This window comes from Carassius gibelio, chromosome B11 (assembly GCF_023724105.1).
Source record: "Carassius gibelio isolate Cgi1373 ecotype wild population from Czech Republic chromosome B11, carGib1.2-hapl.c, whole genome shotgun sequence".
Taxonomy (NCBI): Eukaryota; Metazoa; Chordata; class Actinopteri; order Cypriniformes; family Cyprinidae; genus Carassius; species Carassius gibelio.
The window spans coordinates 19,508,556-19,532,004 of record NC_068406.1 but is presented as its reverse complement, the minus strand read 5'-3'; the positions used below and the strand labels follow the sequence as shown (position 1 = coordinate 19,532,004).

At 35.2% G+C, this 23,449-nt stretch overlaps 1 protein-coding gene across 1 annotated transcript; it reads right to left on the bottom strand.

Annotated features, from left to right (window-relative positions):
• Positions 1-2,871: 2,871 nt before the first annotated feature.
• Positions 2,872-23,091, bottom strand: LOC127968130 (protein kinase C delta type-like). The gene is made up of 16 exons (XM_052569041.1): positions 22,926-23,091; positions 13,885-14,011; positions 13,466-13,732; positions 11,988-12,153; positions 10,922-10,953; positions 10,594-10,679; positions 9,510-9,639; positions 9,299-9,399; positions 9,048-9,135; positions 7,849-7,979; positions 7,595-7,768; positions 6,591-6,682; positions 6,398-6,460; positions 5,615-5,942; positions 5,397-5,525; positions 2,872-3,964 (listed from the first exon to the last, which is right to left on the bottom strand). Exons 2-16 carry the CDS (start codon positions 13,991-13,993, stop codon positions 3,806-3,808), a joined length of 2,055 nt encoding a protein of 684 aa, XP_052425001.1. The 5' UTR covers positions 13,994-14,011; positions 22,926-23,091; the 3' UTR covers positions 2,872-3,805.
• Positions 23,092-23,449: the final 358 nt, after the last annotated feature.

The window sequence follows — 23,449 nt, the reverse complement described above, 5'->3', positions numbered from 1 at the left end:
CTGCTCCTCCATGTAAATCATCTTTCTGGATCCTTCTGTGGAAACAAATGATTTCACATTTGAAATGTGATTGATTTATGTATAGCATACTGGAGATAAAATGATTGATACAAAAACTTTGAATCTCCATTTTCCTTTTGGTGTCTCTTAGGTCAACATAAAAAAAGAGAGAAAACAATCATTTAAAAAAAAAAAAGATTTCAAATAAATTAGGTTTGTTTACTAGGTCAAGAACTGACATTTGTCCCCATAAAGTATAGATTAAATAATTTATCCCATAAGAGAGGGCTTATCTCTTTGAAAGCAGAAACAGAAACTAAAAGGCTTTTAATAATTTACTTGATTTAAAACCTTTTGATAGTCTTGGTTTACTTTACACACTAATCTTTTGGCAATATAATGCACATTTTACTAAACTATATTCTAAGACCAATTATCTTTTAACAATTTTAACAACTTTTTTTTTTACTTTTTTTAGTGTTTCATCATGAAACAATATGCATCTTTTAAAATGTTTAATGAAAATAGTTGTGGAAATTAAAGTATGTATTATATTCCTGGTGTCAAATTATAACTATTGGGAACTACACAGAGCAAGATCAAGAACATTTGCAAACAAAAATGTAGAATATTTTTGTATTTCTATCAAGAAATTGTGCCTAAAAGGAATCAATAATCAAACAATAAACTCATATTTGTTACTTTTGAAATCTATAATTTTTCAATGTGACACAATCTGTCTTTTATTCAAAATGAGTTTCTCACTAGTCAAACATGTGACCACTTACATGTTTACACGTATTGTGAACATGATTTTTAGCCATTTTAATAATAATAATAGACCTTTAAAATATAAAATGCATCATATATGGTAGATACACCTCTATACTAACATGTTTTACGTGCTTCCTCTCATGTAGCTTTGACATAGACATCATCTTTCCAAGAGACAAACTGAAATTAAACAGCTCTGGTCATGTGACTGTTTACACCCGCCATGTAAAAATGTTCACATGAAATGAAGACAGTCTGCACTTTCATTTCTGGTTGGTACATCTGTGTAAAATACATTAACTACTTTTTTAAGGACCCATCAACAGCAAAAGTCAATTTTAGTGACGCATATTACCGGTGGATCTGAATTTGCTGTAATGCTCCGAGAAATGCTTCTTTAGGTCAAACGAGGCTTAACATGCAGTTTCATCCCAACTCCGCTAGATGGCACTACCTTCAATCTTTTTAAATTAGTTTAAGCGGCTGTGATGGACGGCGATGATGGCTCAGCACAAACTAGCTACACTGAATGAACGTCTTCCTGCCAGTTCCTTAGCACAATGATCAAAATAACCTACATTTCTGAACCTAAATAAATATGGGATCTCCATAAAGGCAGTGGTGGTATGGTATTTTGGTAGAAACTATGATTAGCCTTCTATAATAGGGCCATTCCACCGAATGGATGCCATTTGCCATAAAAAAAAAATGATATATATATATATATATATATGTTATGTTAAATATGTGTTATATGTTGTTAAAGACTGAATCTATTAATATAGATATTTAACTATTCAAAATCTGTATTGGTCTATCTCAGATTTCATTGATATAGTGGAAGTGTTGAACATTGGCTAGTGAGCTGATGTCACTGCTAAAAAAGGCCACCTCATGTTTCTATTTAAATCTAGTGGTCTGCAGAGGTTTGTGTTAGGGTTACGTTTAAGAGTTGAGGACGTATAAATAACAACAACAACAAAAATATAAATATTAAATTAATATTGATATTACAAATAATAAACTTAATATCTTTTCAGTTTTTCTGTGAATTATTGTTTTCTTGTGCAGCTCACAAACGCCATTCCATGAGTCTAATACATAATTGCCACTGAATGGAAATGTCTATTACATTTTCTGTCATACTTGGAGTAAAGTAATATAAAACACCAAAGCAGGACCAACCACAGGTTTTCTCTGGGCAAAAGCACTGTCTCAGTGTGGATAGAAGGCCAAAAATGTTGAGAAAAAGATGCATTTTCAAATATAGATGTAGCCTAATATTTAAATTGATAAACCTGATGACACTTCTCACTCCTGTTACTTTTACTCAGTTTCTGTATATAGGATAGTTTATGAGTAACAGGATCGAGATTTTAGGAACATTTTTCTAAATACATATAATCTAGCCACATTGAGTACATGCTAATATTATGAGAATACTCAGCAAATTATAACGAATCACCAAAGATTTTATTTTATTTTTTAAAATTAACAAGTAACATCTAAGAAATAATTTAGGTAACAGTACAGTATATTTATAATGACGCTTCCAGCCACTGTTAAAATATAATCAAATATATGTACACAGTAAAGAAAATAAGACAGCATGCTTTCGATCATTTCATTGCCTTCAGAAGATTCAGATGTTGCAATATTATGTTGAAAATGTGTTTTGCTGAATTTTCCCAGACAGAACTGAGTGAAAACCTGCGGACACGAATAAAAAGTGAATTTTATCCAAAATATTTTACATTTATTTTGAAATAAATGTATTTAAAGCACAGATGGGATATGGAGGGACACAACAATGCAAAAGTGTTTCCGAAGTATTTTAAACATTACTGGTATATTTATTTCATGTTAAAATTTAGTGTTAGCCACTGGGGGCATGTACAAATGCTTCAGTGTTTTAGTTAGTTTTTTTTTTAATTATAATTTTTACATTTGCAGTTAGATTAATGTGCAGGACACATTGCTTAATAATAAAACATATTTAATAGTTAATTTGTTTTGCATGTTTGTACCTATAATGTCCTGGGGACAGAAATGGCACCCATTCGAGGAATGGCACGACAGTAAAGCCAAAAGCCAAAATTAAAGTTAAAGAAACCTTTAATGGTGTTGAGTTCTGAGGAGTAAATTCAGTAAAAAAAAAGACAACATTATTACCTCCAGTATCAGCAACAGTTCAGAATAATATACATATATTGTTATATACAGTATTGTCATTAAAATACCGACATTAAATAATAGGACATATATTTATACTCTCACTTGCTTAGGAGATGTATATCCTCCACCCACCAATATAGTGTACCAATATACTACCTATTACAGTACCATAAAAGCAACCCTATATATAAACAATATGTCTGGCAAGACATTCATATTTGTAGGTTTTCATATTGAAGAGGTTTTAGGTTCACCTACGCTAGACCGCCATTATAGATCCATAGTGAAAAAAACAACACTATTCTGTGCACGCTCAGCTCACGCTGGCAATATCAGCATCTTATAATTACAACTCACACTGTAGAACAAAATCAACAAGAGAGGACAGATACAAAAAAATAACCACCAAATTATCCCACAAACAAACCTTAGCACGAGATTCTGTTTAACAATAAAATGTTGTATGAGGGAAAACAAAAAGGACTCGAGAGTGTTAAGAAGGCCACTATTCAATCAGATTGCAAAGTCCCAGCATATTATACAGACTAAAATATACATTCCCTTTCTTTGGGTTTCTAAAATCCCTTTTTGTCTTTCTGTTTGGATGTATGATAGTAAGGGTATCATTTAATCACATGAACATTCATTAGAGATATTACAAGAACAAATATAGTACATCATCAAATAAAGTTTTGATTTAAAGTTTTGATCAATTGATTAAAGAAGACATAAATACAGCATTATCTATTTGGACCATCCAGAAAGTATAACAAGTGTAACACTGGTTGAACTCCTGGCTCCTATGGGCCGTTTTGATTTGAGTTGGGCAGGTTTACAGGATCCTGGTGTGAATGTCTTATTTTTCCATAATGGTCTCCATTTTGGGGTTAATGAAAGAGAAGCCAGCAAAGGCAGACTGGTCCATGGAGTCTATCAGGTTCTTGTCACTTTGAGAGAGACGGGGCTTCTCACTGAGGAACTCCCGGTCAAAATTGCTACAGTCACTGGGGGATTTCTGCAAGTAGAGGAAGAGAGACATCAGAAAATATTCCTGAAGTCACTTTCGAGATTGTTGAAGGGGTCATATCCTTCATTTTTTGTCTGGTGTGACGTGAGTAGAAGTCTTCAGTGTCACATGATCTTTAAGAAATCATTCTAATATGCTAACTTGTTCCTCAAAAAAACATTTCGAATTATCATCCATGTTCAAAACATTGGTGCCCTTAAATATTTTTGACAACATTTAAAATGACAGATTTTTAGTGAGATATATATCTTTCCTATCACCTAATGAATAAAAGCATGAATTTCCTTCAACGCTTACTGAAAATTTCACGAACATTCACATATCACAATCACAAAACAATCAACACTTTAATGTGCTGCTCGAACTATTAATATTCCACTGTTAAAAAATACATTTGCTGCCACCTAATGCTGTGATTCTACTGAAGTATATGCAGAGCTGCAGGTGCTACACACAGTCGAAAAATACGTTTTGTAAGCAGTTACGGGAATACTAGTAAGAAGAAATAATAGGGAATAGTCAAGTTTCTGAATACCAAATAGGCACTGATGACGTATACTGTAAATGACATACTATATGCACAATAACTTTCTGAACTTTCTGGTTTCTGAAAGTTCCAGTATTTTTTTTCTGTTGTAAATCTCTTCTGTTGTAAAACTCTTATCTCAACAGATTAAGGAAAATTTGATTGCTCGTGACATGATCTCTTTAAAAGAGATTTCCTGTTATTTTAATGTCATTATTAGAGCATAGATAAGGCAAACATTATTGGTTTATCATTAACTTCTTCACAAGTTTTCAGCCATGAGCACTTCATTAGCTTAACAATTATGACAGATATTTTGCTACTGCCTTTTGTTTCAAAGTACAGCAATAAGCTTCACATTTTGTATATTTATATTGCGTAACTTTGAATCGTGCAATGAATTCAACTGTAAAATGAATCATGCATGTAAGTGAAACTTCTCTTAACACCATTCACAGCAGTGTTATTTTAGTATTATTAAAAATAAAAATAAAATTAAATAAAATTAATGCATTTAGCAGACACTTTTATCCAATGCGACTTACAGTGCATTCAGGCTAATTTTTACCTATCATGTGTTCCCGGGGAATCGAACCCCCAACCTTGCGCTTCATAGCGCAATGCTCTACCAACTGAGCTACAGTAATCCTATTAAAATTATTTATACACTTTTATACTAGTATATATATAACATTTTGAATTTTTTCATAATTTAGTTTTAATTAAAATTTTAAGCTTTCCATTTTTTTTTCTAATAACTTTAATGTATTTTCATTTCAACCCAGGAAGCATTTAAACATCTTCATCTAATATTTACATTTTATTCAAATTCAGCTGTATATCAATTAAGGAAAGCATTTTTTAATAGTAAAATAAATCATATCAGAATCGTACCACTTTTGGCTTGAACGGGGGAGACACCTCTCGTTTCTCCAGAGCAGGCCAGTTGATTGTCTTGAAGAAGGCGTGTCCGCGGATATTTCCCACAACACCTAGCCGTCGAGTTGGATCCCGTTCAAATAACTGAAAATGTAAAAGACACAGATTGAAGGACTCCATAAAGCATCAGTCCTGAAAGCATTCATTAAGATAAATCAATTGGTCAGACTCACTTTCTCCAGCAGGTCTTTGGCCTCTTTGGTAATCCACCGTGGGTAGTGAGGTACATCCATGCGGATCGACTCAAACAGCTCGTCCTCATCATCGCCCTGGAACGGCGACTGGCCAATCAGCATCTCGTAGACCAGCACGCCGAACGACCACCAATCCACAGAGAAACTGTATTTCTGTCCCAGCAGGATCTCGGGAGCAATATAATCTGGCGTGCCACAGAATGTGGTCGCTCTGTTTTCTCCAAGCATGTTCTCTTTGCACATCCCAAAGTCTGCAATCTTAATATGTCCATCCTTGTCCAGCATCACATTGTCCAACTTTAAATCTCTGATTAGAAAAACAAAACAAAAATTGTGCTTCATATGGACGTTAATTTGCATGGCAATTTTCACTGTATGAAAAAGAACAACTTTTTTCTAAATTACTTGTACATGATGATAAAAATAATTACAGACTTGAAATAGGAAATTGAAAACAGTAATATTGTAAAATATTATTATAATGTAATGAAATGTATCCCTGTGATGATAAAGCTGAATTTTCAGTATCATTACTCTAGTCTTAATTCTGATGAGTGATCTTTCAGAAATCCTTCTAATGTGTTGATACATTTTTATTATTATCAATGTTAAAAAACAGTTGTGCTGCTTAATAATATTGGGTAAATTGTGATACATTTTAGACATTAGATATAAGAGTGACCCTCAATCTCACAAAAAAAAAAAAAAAAGATTTCAAATAATCAAAATAAGAGTTTCTTCGGCAAGGAACACTCATTTTACCTGTATATAATTCCTTTAGAATGGAGGTACTGTAGTCCACAGATGATTTCAGCAGCATAAAACCTGTGACAAGAAACAGGTTTGACCAAAACACACAAAAAACCCCCATTATTTCTTGATAACGGAAGATAAACAATATAGTAGATATGCTACGGCAAAAAAAGATCATTAATTCAGAATGGATGACACTCACGTGGTTCTGTACAAATCAAAACGGCCCTTATCCTGAATGTGGAACATCAGATCTCCTCCATTCAGATACTCCATCACGAAAAATAAGTGCTCCTGTTGATAAACACACAGATCATCATCATTATTAAGTTACAAAATATTTTACTGGAAAAAATGACAAAAGCACATCACACTAATATTGTGTTATTCATATCAAAAATTTTCCGGACTGCAAAGACACATTGATAAGCTATTCCTAAAAAGCTGTATGTTCATGGTATAGCATGAGATCTCAAACAGAACCTTTTATTTTGTGTTTGCAACATTCCATGTCATTCTCATAATGCTTGATGTCAGACCTATTGTCCCTCACACATGCCAAGCAGGCTGACGTGCTGCTCAAATCCTGAAAGTCATGGAAACTTTGCATGTGTAACGGGGGGAACGAGTTCTGCAGCATACATCATGACAATGGTAACAAAACTTGGTTCCTGCAATTGCTTTACTGTAACCATAGCACTACGTAATTTGACTGGAAGATATTTCACTTTGCACAACCCCATTCCATATTCATCAGTCATTTTTAGCAGCACTAATATAGATGTTATACATACAATGCAGTCTTTTAGATAATCATTGCATTGCAATTTGTATAGATTACTAAAAGTTCGGGGTTGGCAAGATTTTTTTAAAGAATGTTGGAAAGAAGTCTTTTATGCTCACTAAAGCTGCATTTATTTGATCAAAAAGAAACAGTAATATTGTTGAAACATTACCGCAGAATTTGATGGCAAAGCTGGTTTTCCGATTTTGGTGCTTACTGTCAACGTTGAAAATATTTGGAAACCACACACTTTTTTCAGGATTCTTTGATGAACAGAACATTGAAAACAACATCTTTTGTAACATTACAAACATCTTTACTGTCACTTTTGACCAATTTAATACGTCCCTGCTGAATAAAAGAGATCCCAGACTTTTGAATGGTAGTGAATGTAACACGTTATTATATGGAAGGACGCTCACCTTCGACTGAAAGGTGCAGTAGAGGTGTGTGAGGAAAGGGTTTTCCCAGGCTAACGCTAACACTCTTTTTTCCACCATTGTGCACTCCACGTCATCGTCCATAAGCACCACATCCTTCTTCAGGGCCTTTACAGCAAAATATTCTCCCCTTCCTTTGAGCTCAGCGAGAATCACCTGACAGAACATGGGAATTGTTTAAAGAGAGGACTCCATAACAATACAATGCTGACATCTGTATACTGCGTGTCTCTTACCTTTCCAAAGCTGCCTTTGCCTAGTACTTTGTGGAAGACAAAGTTGTTTACGGAGACGCGAGATGTGATGGTGGTGCTGTGAGGGGCAGGGGTCATATCGTCCCACAGTTTTCCATACTGAGAGCCCTCCGCTAATATTTGGAAACACAAATATACATATACACCAATGGCCACATATTAATAAACACAAGACAAGGTTACAAATAGATAAAAATTTCTGGTATTTAAAATAAAAAAATGTTAATTGAAATAAAATAATATGTAAAAACCAGTATTATTTTAGCCAGTTGTCAGGGCAACTTTTTTTTTAACTTTGATTTAGTTTTACTTAAAGCTGCGGTAGGGAACTTTTGACGCTCTAGCGGTTAATAAACAGAACTGCTTGCGTCTTGCGGAAGAACATCGTAGCCGGAAATACTTCTCTCTGTTTATGTCAATTAAGAATCACAAAGGTACTGGGTTACTCCGCCGCGGTACCCCCGAAGCAATCTAAAATAGTTTGAATATAAACACTTATTATAGGTGCATCCTAGTGATTCAGGACAAGCTAAAAACACGGTTTGGAAAATGGATTCATGGTGTACTCGCTTATTATATACATTTTTCTACATTTTGAACACATAAAAAAAGTTACTGACCGCAGCTGTGATTGGTTAATTTCTTACCGGGAGCGGTCAGTAACTGCAAATGGCAATAGGACCACTGGGAGGAGCCAGAGGAGCTTGATTTTTTTCACAGATTATCTGTCTCATATTCTACTGTCAGGACATAATGACAGGTTTAATAAATATGTAAAAAATATTTTTTTACAAAAGTTCCCTACAGCACCTTTAATACTAAAATAACAAAAACTAAAAGTGAAATAAAAACAAATACAAACTTGGATATAGATATAAATAACATAAATGTAAATTATAAAATAAATGAAAAATTACACACAAAAAAAACACAAAATTACGAAAATGAAAACAGAAAATAAATATAAAAAAATAAATAATAATAATTGTTATTTAATTTAATTAGTTTAATTCTTTTTTTTTTTTTTTTTTTTGTAATTAAAGTTTTAAATGTGACATAATTGTTTGAATACATTTTGGGGCCACTTCATATTCAAATGAAATCAAAGCTAATCTAATATGAGGTACCAGAATTAAAGGAACCAATAATGCAGTAGGAAAAATGCAGTAATTCAAACTCACCACTAGGGTTCCCTGGCACGTTTTTATCTATGGCTTGATAGATTCCAATTTCTGACAGAGTGGGATCTGGACGCTTTGTGGAAGATTTCTAAACACAATAAGTGAAATAGCAAGCGTGTTAGATTTGATCAGCTTTATTTCTGAGCTTTTATTGCATACTGATGCGTACATATGAACCCATGAAAACCCCAAAATAATTTTACTGCAAATGTCTTGAAAAGAAGCCAAGGCTGATTGGTTGAATCATTTACCAGGCTAACTTGAGTCAAAGCCTCAGCCAGGAGCTTCTGGTTGATTCCGCAGAGGTTGGCAACCTTGCTCTGGCATTTATGATGAACGTTCATACTACATTCTGAACAGAAAGAGTAAGTTGCATTAGATATTAACAGAGAAGAAACCAAAAGACAATGAAAGGGAAAAACTGATGTAAGACAACCATCAATAAAACAACATCGTTCTTACCTTCACACTTGAGGCCTTGTCTGACCATTCCCCACAGCAGACTCCCACAGTGATCACAGAAGGTCGGGCTCATGTAGTTATGGGTCTTGAAGCGATGTGGCATGTCGATCTTAAAGCGCTCCTTCTGAAACTGCAGATGTACAAACAGGCCATCAGCACCAAGCACCACAGATGCAACACCTACAACACCTCATGGAGCCCTTTCTAGAAGAGGTCCTGCCTAGCCACATAGATCCCAGAGCTATCCGAGACTCTTTACAGAGAGGCTTTACAGTGTTTAGTTTAGTTACCCCAACATATTTTAGACACATTTCCAATATCATGGCCTTCTGTTGAGTACTGACAGACTCTGATCCTTGCTCAGTTTGCTATTAGTGTTGAAAACTGAAGGTTCAGCCATTTGGAACTTCAAGTGAATGTTTCTTCCTCTTATTTAGTCCTTGTTAAAATCTCACCCAAAACAGTTAAGACTGGCAGCAGAGATATAACAAATTAATGCATTTAGATTAGTGTTCCTGTAGCTCATTGGTAGAGCATTGCACTAAGTTTGGGGGTTCGATTCCCCCGGAACACATGATAAGTAAAAATTGATAGCCTGAATGTACTGTAAGTGGCATTGGATAAAAGCGTCTGCTAAATGCATAAATTAAAATTTTACATTTAGATACTTTGTTATGATATTCACAATGCAGAGTCATGACAATAGATTTATACACACACGCCAAGTCATAAGTCTCTTGCATCTCTTTATGCATTTATTTGATAAACGATACAGTAAAACCGTAATAATGTAATACTATTGTAATATATTTTTTAATGTAATTTATACTTGTGAAGACAAAGCTGAATTTTCAGCTCTAGACTTTGTCACATCATCCTTCAGAAATTATTCTGATAAGCTGATTTGGTGCTCAAGAAACATTTTTTTATTATTATCAGTATCATTTGATACACATTATTGTGTTACTATTTTTGTGGAAACCATGATACATTATATACACAATATACTGTATGTTAAATAAATTGACGTAATATTGTAAAAGTAAGTATTCTTTTACTTAATATTGTTTTCACAAATGCTTACCATTGTATCTCGACTGTTGGTTGCGGTTCCCGTGCATCTCCCTATGATCTTATCAATGCACTTCTTGTGAATAGCAGCATTGCATTCTGGAAAAGAGTAAGGTGTAATGTGTGCAAATTGCCTTTTAATTAATTTAATAGTACAAAAATATATTTTAAAAAATTGATTTCAAAGAACCCATTATATCAATTCCACAGGAAGATCATTTATGTGCCACGTAGAAAAAAATCAAGTCAAAATGTAACATTAAACAACAACAACTACTATAACGTGTGTGCTCTTACTGAAAACGTCTACAAAAGTTTGAGAAAACTGTGAAGATACTTACGCCTACATTTGTAGCCCTGCTTGTTGAGACCCCTGGAATGCAAAAAGAGTGTGTTTGAGTACTGATATTTGTACACAAACGGTGATAATGGACTGTTTACTTTTATTAGGGAGAATCTGAAGCACTGACTCTCTGCAACACATAACATTTATATACTGTATATAGTGTGAACAAGGCACTAAGGCATAGCAGTCTGTCTCACACTGCACAGGAAGAAGACAGCCTGAGGGACTCTGCTTAGCCAGCTGAAATATCAGAGGAAAACCCAAGTGCGCTTGCACACACAAACACAGATGCTCTCCAATGCTATGACTTACACACAAATCACACACTAAGATTGTTGCTGCTAGACTTCTGGCTGCTTGAGATTACTTCTAGTTATGCCTACGTGAGATGCAATTTTGAATCATTTTAGATGTCTGATAGTGATGAACTAATGTTTTCTTGTCTCCCTGGACTAACCTGTTATAGTACGCCAATTATGGACTATTCGTGACTTTGACTGAGAAGTACCTTGCTTAAGGGCACATCAGAGCTGCATTGTAATCTCAGTAAATTGTTAGTTTCTGGGTCATTCCAATTTGGTATTGAACCTGCAAGATTTTCTTTCACAGCCTAGGTCCCAAACCGTTATGATAACACTGTGCAAGCACTGCTGTTTCTAATACTTGGAGTTAAGGGTTTGAACAAGCAAACGCCCAAAATTCAAGTATTATGTGTATAACTTTGCCTACATTTTTTTTTTGCTGTGTATATACCTCTTCAATTTTTCAATGGTGGATTTAAAAATGTGAAAAAGTGCAAACAAGAACAAAAATGTATGTACAAGGTTTTAAGTCATATCTAGAGACCAGTGCGCAATGTCATATATAATATCATAAGACTTGGGTTCTTCTGGTCTAGAATCAGCCAAGCAATTTACTACCAAAGCCCTGGCAACCACACACAACAGCCCAGCATCATAACGGCAAAAGTGACACAATTCTTCTGAAATCAAAATCTGGTTATTATATGGCAGTTTTTACTGTTACTCTGTACAATTATATACTAGTATTTATATACTAACCACACAAACTCCCTGCAGACCGAGCAGAAGGTGGGCTGTTTGAAGAAGGTGGCTGTGAACTCGTGGTTCTTGATATAGTGAACTTTGGCCTGTTTGATGGCTCCTCTCCTCCTGTTTATTGTGAGAGCGCCGTCGTCCTCTTTCATATCCATTGAGGCCTTTGAATCTGCAACGCAGGTCAAAACAGGGTCTTTTGAAATACATTTCTTTTTACTGAATTAAAATTAACTTTACTTGCACATCAATATAAAATTATATTGCTTTATGATTTTTCCTCCTAAATTAAATATTGTCAGAATTTTTATTTCTGGAATAAATATGCCAGTGGGATATTTATTAGTTCCACTGGTTTTAAGATACTAAACATATTTATATGGTGCCTTCGGAATTTTTATAAATCACCATCAAGTCATTTCCTCCCAAGTGCAGCAGAAGTAGCAAAAAAAAAAAAAAACTCTCATGGGTTGAGATTGATGATTTTACCCTCTTTGTCTGTTGCCACAGAGTGTTTCACAATATTTGACACCAACTATTGTTGAGTTTAAAGACAAGTCTTGACAATATCCAATAAACATTCTTAAAGTAAACAGTTAGATTCAAAAAGCAAATCTGCTATGGTATTAAAAAATATATAAGATGCCAGAAAGAGGACAAGCATGAAAATATGAGTAAGATGGATGAGTAAGCAAAGACAGGGCAGATACCAGCTGACATTACCAAGCTGGTATCTGAGGGTGGTGAGATAATGGAAAAATAGAAGACTGGATTTAAAGAAACAGGGGAAAACCAGATTGGAACAAAGGCAAGCAAACGAGTAGACACTACTTAATAGAAATAGGCCTTCCATAGTTTTAAATTAATGTTTCAAAAATATTCGTTTTTGCAAATCAGGACATAACTTGGATCAGAAAAAGTTCTCTATTCATCTAGTCATCTATCAAAATAGATAAAAGCAAAAATGTTTTGGGAAAATCACCACCGTTATTACTTTTCAAAAGTTTGGGTTCAGTAAGATATTGATTTTTTTTTCTTATAGAAATGAATACTTTTATTCAGCAAGGATGCATTCAAATGAGCAAAGGTGACTGTTAACACAGTTATAAATGTTATAAGTATGTTAGAAAATATTTAGATTTCATATGATTTCTGAAGGATCATGTGATCCTGAAGACTGGAGGAATGGCTGCTGAAAATTCAGTTTTGTCATTTCAGGAATAGATTGCATTTTAAAATATTTTCAAACAGAAAACAGTTAGTTTAGAAAATTGTAATACTTTTTCAAAATATAACAGTTTTAAAAACTTTTTTTTATTATTATTATAACATTTCAAAATATTTTTTAAATAGAGTTTTTACAGTATTTTTGATCAAATAAACACAGCCATGATGAGCATAAGAGACTTCTTTCAAAACACTACAAAATCTTATTGACCCCAACTTTATACTTTTGAAATGTATATACGCTTGCATGTACTTACCTAGGTCTGAACCCTCTAAGAATAACTGGACAGACATCATCACCTTCCCAGAAGGCTGCAGGTCGACCCAAAACTCAGCACGGCCATTTCTTTTTTTGCAGCGCTCAGCAATGACAGAGACCCCAACCGTTGCCTCCGACAAAGACTCCTCTGCTGTTTTCATCAGGACCACCTGTATGACACGGCCTTCATAGATATGTGCGTCAAATGTGGATTTCCACGCAGGGTACATAGTAGGCTTCCTCTGGACCAGTGTCTTCCCCCGCTCTAGGTGGACAAAGAGAGGAAGAAATGCTATTTAAATGATGATGCTTCCTAAGTTACCCTTAAATTCTGAGGCAGCACCGCATACTGTTTATATTTTGCAGACAGTCACAAAAAGTGAATGTTACCTTCCTCTGTTTAAAAGCCTCACTGACCTGTGCTGAGGGATTCCTTCATCTTGATGGCACAGAACGGTTGCTCTGTCATAGTGGGAAGGTCTCCCAGTTGAAAATCATTGAAGGCAATCCGCAGGAACGGAGCCATGGTGAGATATCACTCTGCCTACATACAAGAGAAAAAAATGGATGAAGTTCATAGGTTGCTGGAGGTCGGCAGAAAAGTTTTGTCTCATAAATAGCAGAAACATCACTTGCTTTGACAAAACATTGTTTAGAGATATGCTGTGGTAGGCAAAGAATGTAATGCAATATTTAAAAAAGATGACCAAACTTGATATGTGTGATGTGTTCATTCTTATATAAAGAGAAGAAATTATGAAATGTACGTATTTTTCGTAATTTTATTATTATGCTAAGAATATAATTTGTAATAAAACAAATCCAAAATTAAAAACAGAAGGACATTTATTAGACTCGAACGTTTGAATATTTTGGATTTTACTCAAAAAAAAAAAAAAAAAAAAAAAGTTATGTTTTTTTGGAAATAGCAGGTTTGGGATTTTTATTTATTTGACCAAACATTTTGTAAGAGCAGTAACATTGTGAAAAATTAATCTAATTTCAAAAAACTTTTTCTATTTTAATACGTTTTTAAAAGTAATTGTATTGCTGTGATGGCGAGGCCGAACGGTATTGTACAAATAATATTTTCCATAACTTTTATAACAACTATTCATAAAACCCCTAAAGATTTGCTAAGGTTTCAGGATTATTGCTTCAGCTTCCTATATTGTGAAGGCCAATACTTGTGAAATCTACTTACATCACTTTCACTGCTGCTGACTAGCTAGTCTTATTTTCCTAATAGGCACAATTGCAGACTAAAAGCTAAATAATGTGTTATTTTTCATAGCCACATCATTTTCCAATCCCACCCCTCTCCTACTGGAATTACTGAACACACAATGGTTCAAAGAGCTTTGATGGGATTCTGGAGCACAATTGGCCAACTGCAGACCTTTACTTGGTTTCACAGTTTAATAACTGGGATTAAGAGCTCAGATACACACTTCACACACAATGGAAAATCAAATGAATGTAAAGCACAAACTCCAAGTGCAATTTTAGTAAATCTGTCACCAACTCATTACTTATTTAAATAATTTTAAAGAAATGTATGCAGCACTAACAAGATCAAATGCACTTCCAAAAATGGTTTGTTACTAAATAGGTTTCCTCAACACCCCACTCATCTGTCATAGGTCAGACAGACAGATAACTCCGCCCCATATTCAAACCAACATTTTGAAAGTACCACAGTGAAAGTAATCACACTTTATCTTAAAACTCTGATAAAGCAGCTTTGAGTATCTTTATCTCTGCCTCATGACTGATTGCTGAAAGACAAATTTAGAGCAAGTGAATTGGGACCGTTTGTGACACCACCATTGACGGCGTACTGACAGACTAATCGAGATGTATCCACTTGCTGATTTGCAAATTGCCACAGTTTTAGGCCAGTGGCTTCACACCAACAAAGGGTTGAAATCACTCAGATCAGTGACAATGACTGCAGAACAGGCCAACAGAAATGTAAGTCTGTGTAGGTTACAACATACATAGACAGAGGACATGTATGTGGGGATCTCAGTCAAGACAAATGAAAAAGAAAAGTTAATCCACAACCCAAAATACAGAAGCTTTCATTGGGAAAACCTGCAGTTTTGATATTATGCTCTCAAACACTTAGTGTTCCAAAGCGTTGAAACTGCATGCCCTAAAAATGGATGGTTTTGAACTAAATCGGTGTCAAACACAGCATTAAATACTGATACTGATACAGGGTAGATTTAGATCATTGCTGGAGGTTGTGACAGAGCAATCCTCCATGAATTATATAATCATAAAATGGTAAATTGAGATAATTGGAACCAGCTTTAAAAGCTCCCACACAAACTCTCAAATACAAAGCGGAAAAAAAATCTGCTGATATTTGTTTTTATCTTCTCTATTCTACATGGTGGTGACGTGTTGTGTATTCAAACATGTACATCAATAACAGAGAGAGAGTGAGAAAGATTAAGGATAATCTGGGACCACACACACATAATATGACGGAAAATGCATTCATATAAACTAATGAAACACTCAGTCAAACATAAACCTCTTACACTCAAATGCATATGACTGCAGAAAAAAAAAACGTTTCCCTGGAGAGAGTGGAAAAAATGAGCACATGCAGCAAGGGAGGGGAAGGAGAGAGAAAATGAGGAAAAACTAGAAAGGGGGAGGGCAGAAAGAATGCACTGAGAAACACACTGGAAGTTCAACATCCAGACTGTAAGGCTATTCAAATACAAGACTGACAGCCTTACTAATGTAGTGCATTCTTCACTCCATGTCTACAAATCATGTTTTAAGGTTATAGAAAAGACGTCATTGCTACAAGGTTTCATCATCTATTTTAATATGAAATGAATACGTGTGTACTGTGTGTGCATATCTTTTCAGTAGCCTCGGTTCCCTCAGCGGCCCATTAATTTGTCAAGAGAGGTCACCTCCCTCACACCCAGACCAGTTGCTGCTTAATTAACACACATCCCTCTGGTATGCCTATGTAGACGTGTGGTAATGTGTGCATGGCACTACATTTAACTCTTTTGATGTTAAAACTGGTAACCACCATACTTCTGTGCTAAACAAATGTAGCAATGTATTATGATCCGATTACACAAAAATGCATGCGATATCATGACCATGAGTTAGATATTTGCTTCACTTTATTGATTTGTTACCTTGGTTTAGGTGATGCTTTTTCATTCAAATAATGTGTTCGTAAAACGTGGCCACAAATGAATAAATTATGGCCACAATATCTATTATATATATCTATACAATATGTCATGTGTGGGGCTACATGTGAAGTAGTAATTTTTTCCATTTTAAATAATTTCTTCTATCCCACTTTAATGTGCAAAGATAACTCATGTTAGTGCAAAGTTACATTTATCTTTTTGCACACATTATAAACTTTACAACTTCACGTTTCATTGAGATAAAGGTAAACAAATTGGGCTTTCATTTGAGGCACTAGAAGCACTGTTACTGATCTCACTTTTAAAAGTTTATGATTCACAGATTTCACTGCTTAAATCTCCATTCTGATTGAAAGAATTAAATATCTAAATTTTCTGGCTTTATTCACTGGTTTTATCTGTTGGACGCATTCAGTTTTTCTTTCTGTGTGATATGAGTCTCAAGTCACACAGGCTGTGTCTGTTCTGGAGATCTGTCTCAGTGTGCGGGTGTTTGTGTTCGAGTAATTGGTGAGAATTACAGAGTGTAGTGCAAAAAAGACTCGCTCTGTTTGCTGTCCTGCACCAGACAGCTGCTCCGCTCGCTTTTTTTCTGAACTTCCTACACAGTCTCCAAACTGTTCTCGCTCAATACTGGGCTGAAAACATGCACATCATTTTCAGATGATCTCATTCTTTAACAGATCAAATGGAGATCAGGTTGAAACTTATGAATAGACTAGAACAGTGGTTTTCAACCTGTGGTCCGTGGTGGTATTGCAGGTGGGCCGCCAATTATTTTCTGTTCATTTCCAGTCCATTCTAGGGCTGTGCGATTAAAAGAAAACGTCCTAAAATCACGATTTGAGTGTGCGCATATGCCTAACTCCAGGTTCACACACTGTCTGTGATGTGCCTTTTTTCTGAGCCAATGTTGACGGATCAGAGCGTTCTCACTGCGGTAAAAGGCTAGAAATAAAAACGTGCGAAAATAATTCATGTCTAACACATGAGCATAGAGTGAATTTGTTAGTGAACAGGATGCAGTTTAAGTGAGAGGAGACACGTTTTAAGTGTGCACACTCTCTCCTCGCAAAGCAGCGTGTATCTGAGCAAGCACGACCGGTTTTGTGACAGAGCAAAAGAAATCTGCTGCGAACAGAGAGATTCGCACTCGTGCATTATTTTAATGTGCTTTCGCGTTATATTTATGCGCTCTCACTGCTGACCGCATACACATACTGTATACACACTGCAAACACCTGAGGCACCGCTACAATTAATGAGCTCTATGAACAATGCATGGCAAAAAAGAAAAAAAAGTCCCTGTATACAGGATTTTTATTTTATTTTATTTTTTTGCCACAAGTCTATACATTTTTTTACATCTTCACTATAGTGATAATTTTGACTTATGTCTGTTCTAGAGATGTTACAACTTTTTGATAAAGCTCTTATTGGTTTTCTTTTGGAAATATGTTTCAAATTAATCCTGAATACATTTATGACTGTAAAAGCACAATTGCAAAATTGATCAAAAAAATCGCGATAGTTTTTTTTTTTTTTTTTTCCATATCGCACAGCCCTAGTTTATTCAATAAACATAGTTTAAAATCTAGCTTCTGAGTACTAAGTTATTAACCCAACAATAGTGGGGTCAGTTAATTTTTTTGAAGTGGGCCGCGCAAACATATGTGTTTGGTTGTGTGGGCCGCGAGTTGAAAAAGGTTGGGAACCACTGGACTAGAAGAAAGGATTTTACCATTGAAAAAAAAAACACATTTCACCTTCAATGCAGAAACAATACAAGTCTAGAAAGTGAAACTTAAATTGAAGCATAAAATTATAATTGAAGTAAGTTATATCCCATATTATAGATCACTGGAGAAGATGTGTTGGTAAGAAAGACACATTTTGACTTGGTTACTGTTAGCTTAAAAAACAAAACAACTGAACTATTCTGAATAAGAGTGGCTTGAAAACATCTATATATTTCAATCTAGAGAATGATTTGTACTTATGATACATAACACAGCTGCTTTTCCCTAAATAAGACACTTGTAGAGTTAGAAAGTGCGTTGTACTGCAAGATCTTTCATTGCTATGGTTTTTATTTCGTGGTATTGTACTCATCTGCATAATTGGCATGAAAAAAGGGTAGACTGTCACTTTAAGAACAGAATGAAACAAACAAACAGGTTAAGTTGGAAAATGAGACTACGGTCATGCTATAGTGTAGAATGAACATATGGGGAATGAAATGTGCTACAAGTACAGGTATAGAAAAATGTTGACATGGTACAGAGAATCTGAAAGTTTATATAAGGACAGCCATGATTCAAATGCACATGGGAAAACCTGTTATTCCGGATGGTGCAGTTGCATTTGTCTATAACCACACTTGTGAATGTATATGTGTTCATGGAATTACACACAAACAGTTGAGTTTGTCAGAGTTAAAGGCACCATGCTGCTGTTTGTACTTTGCTAACATGAAGCAAAAATAATCCCCCAGCTTCCCAAAATCCCCCTCTGTGCATTGCAGCTAAACTATGCGAAATCCTCAGATTGAAGTCTGAACATTTTTATTAATATTATCAGTGTTAAACATGGTTAAATTTTTTTTTCATATTTGCAAAAATATATTAATATTCATCATATGTTGTTTTGCAGGGTTATTTGATGGATAGAAATTAAGCATTTATTAGATTTTTTTTTATAACATTATACAATTCTGCCACTTTAATCAATTTAATGAGTCTTTGCTGAATAAAACGATTAATTAATTTTTTTTTTTTTTTTATCTTTCTGATGCCAAACCTTTGTTCAGTTTTATTTTCAAGTAAAACAAGATTCACACTCTGCAAGGAAAAGGACTTCACTTTATCTTATCCATCTAATCAAGGTTAGAATAAGAAAATTAAATCTTAATTATTTATTTTTTTGCAATATCATTAACATACATTGACATTTCGGAGAAAGATTGTGTTACCTTGATTTAAGAAGCAGAATTTTTTTTTTTTTTTGAGATAATATGCATCAATAAATTATCCACAAAAAGACAAGGAAAGTCCATTAAAAAGGTAAATAGTGTTAACATGCTTATCCTGTTAAAATCTAGTCTTTTTAGCAAATACAAATAAAAATTTGCATTCCTCGTTTTGGGAGTGAGATCTAGAATTAACTATGAATGTCTGCAGGTGAGTTTAATCAGTTACCGATCATTGGATAAAAGAACAAAAATGTAATTGTGCTAGTGTTGCATAACACCCACACAAAACCATTACTTCTCTACACATATGTCAAAGGGTTAGTGGGTTAAAATAACACACATCAAGGAAGCATTTGTGTGCAGAGAGTGTGGCACGGTGAGGGAGAGAAACATGGAGAGCAAGAGATCAGTGACTTCAAGGTCAGATGAATGCTGAGTGCCATGTGACATTCGTTTTAGTGTAGCATTGATTTCTCACCCCTCTCTTCCCTTAGGCTAAGAAACAAGAGCCCCTATGCTTCTGTCTTTCTCGCTCTTGCCTATAACACACACACACACACAAAAGCACACAATGGTTGGTCAAGGTTAGTGTGGAAAAGCCAATTCCTCTCTGAAACAGGGCTTACTGTGTGACTGCCAGTTTGCTTACAAATGTGTGTGTGACATATTAGGGCTCAAATCCGTTCACTGCAGTGTTTTCGACAAGAATTCACACACACAGAAATATATACATGTGTGTGTATGTTGGTATGTCGAGCCAAAGCTGAAGCTGAGCTTGCCCCTGTCTGTCTGTGCAATAAGAGCGGTGTCCATTTCTGCCTTGTGCACACTTCACAAAAGCTACATTAATCCAAGACCAACAGAGAGCGGCCTGTGTGCTCGCTACCATAAAAGTACCTAACAGAAATGATACAACAAGACAAAATGAGCAAAGACATGCAAAATGTACAGAAAGTAAACAATACTGTTGGGTGTTGCACTCTGAGCCTCTATACAAAACTGACTTTGTGCTGTATTTGTGTTTGCCGGAGGCACTATGATGGAAAAAAACTCAAAACAAAGCCAGTGATAGGTTTAAACGCTCCTAATGGTGTCCGCTTGTCGTGCACATTACAGAAACAACACTGCTGTTGACAGGCATGTGGACGCTCACCATCATCGCTACATTCTTCTCCCCTGCAGTTTGGTAGATAAATAATTTAGAAGAGGTGCATGTTGTTGATTAAGAGCTTTACTAACATGTGCCTTCCGGCTGAGAACAGTGTGTAGATTTGGTTCACTGTACAGGTTGTGGACGTACAGTAGAGACTAATGACATACAAGCATTCATTATACAATGAAACAAAAGAGACAGACTACTTGAGTCTCTGGTTAATGTCAAGAACAAAACACCCAGTGAGAATGTGTGAAAGAGGAAAGAAAAAAAAAAGCATGGTGCAATATGGTGGCTTGTGTGTGTTTGTGCTTGAAAAGATAAAAAGATAAAAAATGATTAAGTCTGTGGTCAGTAAGAAAATGGTGCAATGCCGTGTAGCCAGTCAAAAAAGAGAAGCTCAGTTTCAGGGCATTTTAAGTGGGGATGTGCAATATATCTGCGATCATACTGGAACTGGAAAACTTTTTTAAATGATCAAAATTGAAATATTAGTTTTATTTATATTATTATTTTTCTTGGTCTGAAGTTGTCTTTGAAAATTTGGCTCAAAAATGTTTTATATGCCATACAAACTTTCAACTTTAAATTTGAACTTTTGATAGGGTACTCTTAAACTTTTACTATTCGTTTTTGAAGCTTGATGAATGCACAACAAATTGTATGGATGGGAGTATTATTAATAATTAACTGTATTGGTATTATCAGATGAATATTAAGTCCAGTAAAGTGTAAAAAGCAATCAACAAATCTTGAGGCAAGACGAAAACATTTAAAACAAATATAAGTTGATACACTACATTTGAAATACAGCTGTGTCAACACCGGACACATGTGCATGACACATCATAACTAATAAAGCTGGTTTAATATCAGCCATCATATTGGTTATTGGTCATGATATCAAAATAATTATTGCTGTCTATTTCAACTTTGGTGCATGCCTAAGTGTCAGGATGAAATAATCAAAAACAAAACATAAGCCATTTCTAACAGTTCTAACTACTCTGTAGATTTGAAAACCCCCATCAAAAGTACAGTAATACTCAACAGCCTGCAAGTGTTCCAAATATGGAAGTACACTTTAGTAGCCTATATCTAAGTCTACTCTAAATTAGAAACAAAAAACATGAAAACGACAAAGCATTGCCACCATCTCTCACATCGCAGATATTCCCCAGGCTCTGTTTGTTTTAAGGGTGGACGGACAGATCGTGCAGGAACAGTTGTCATACTGAATGCTTTGGTAAATAGTGTCACAGACAATAGTCTACGCTGCTCATTTTGTGGTGGCAGATAATGCTTTTGCATAAAATAAATAAACCAGCTTTAGAAAAATGGCACGGCTTTAATAACTAATAGGGTTGAGTCTGATCTTGGTAGGAAAATTAAATATATATATATGTTCACCTCTAGCCTCTGAAGAACATTGCAGTAACTATGGAAACCACGATTAAGACGCTTCTCAAGCGTTCGTGAAAGCGAATCCGACGCAGTTGATTGTATCTATTATTTTTAATTAAGCGAATAAGACATTGTCATTAAGACTAGTTAGTTTTGTATCTCCATTTCAAAGAACTTGAAAAACAAGACCGTAGACTAGGCCAACAGTTACTGTAATAATTGTGTATATTTTACAGTATGTAGGAGCCGGAGCTAAAAAGAGTTGGCAGTCTGCTCTTTCTATATGTGTTTACATAACTAAAGCAGCGCATTCTAAGAAACACTTTTCAAACAATCTACATACGCTTCCGCGTATCTGTACAGAGTAACTAAGCCGAATTAAAGAGAGAGAGAGAGAGAATAGCTTATATCAAGTTTCTTTTCCTGAACTTGAATGTGTGGGAACACACGATACTAAACATTTAAACGACTTCCTGTTAAAACAAAAAGCGTCTCTAATCTCTCGTACTAAATGTCTAGAACAGTTTCCACTGAATCCGCTGGTCATGTGTCGCTGGATGCTCGCGGCGACCGAGAGACAAACATCGAAACTGCGACGAAATCTATTGGTTGTTGGCGGACAACGTGGACGTTTCGTGTTATACATGTCTGTCATCTCTACGCTCCCGTGAGGCGGATTTGTAGGTACCCACAAATCGCACTAAAAGTGATAAGTTGGAAGCACAAAACTTACCAACGTCAAAGTCCGAGATGTCTCAGTAAATCGTCTCTTATTCTCCCTGCTGCTGTGTAAACTGAGAGAATGAGCAGCGCGCCGTGTTTGAGGAAGTATTTACCCGCTCACTGGATCTGTGTCTGGGGTTTGACAATACTGGAGGAGTGACGTCGACCAGGTAGAGAGGGAGAGGGAGCGAGAGAGAGAGCGAGAGAGAGAGAGAGAGAGAAGGGGGGGGGGGGGGGTCTATCTATCTGTCTTTTTGTCTGTCTGTCTGTCCATGCTTTAATCTGTTTATACAGTTTATTATTCAAATTGTTTTATTTTGTGTTCAAAAGAAGAAAGAAACTCAACTCATTTTTGGGTGAACTATCCCTTTAATATATCTATCTATCTATCTATCTATCTATCTATCTATCTATCTATCTATCTATCTATCTATCTATCTATCTATCTATCTATCTAGCTATCTATCTAGCTATCTAGCTATTTGTTTGTCTGTCTGTACATGCATTAATCTGTTTATACTGTTTATTTATTTA

Excerpts from the sequence above, each read along its gene's own strand:
- LOC127968130 (XM_052569041.1), bottom strand. The coding sequence starts at position 13,993 with ATGGCTCCGTTCCTGCGGATTGCCTTCAATGATTTTCAACTGGGAGAC. Across the intron at positions 5,943-6,397 it reads TCTAAAGGAATTATATACAG|AGATTTAAAGTTGGACAATG; the intron begins GTAAAATGAGTG and ends TTTTCTAATCAG. Across the intron at positions 3,965-5,396 it reads CCCCGTTCAAGCCAAAAGTG|AAATCCCCCAGTGACTGTAG; the intron begins GTACGATTCTGA and ends CTCTACTTGCAG.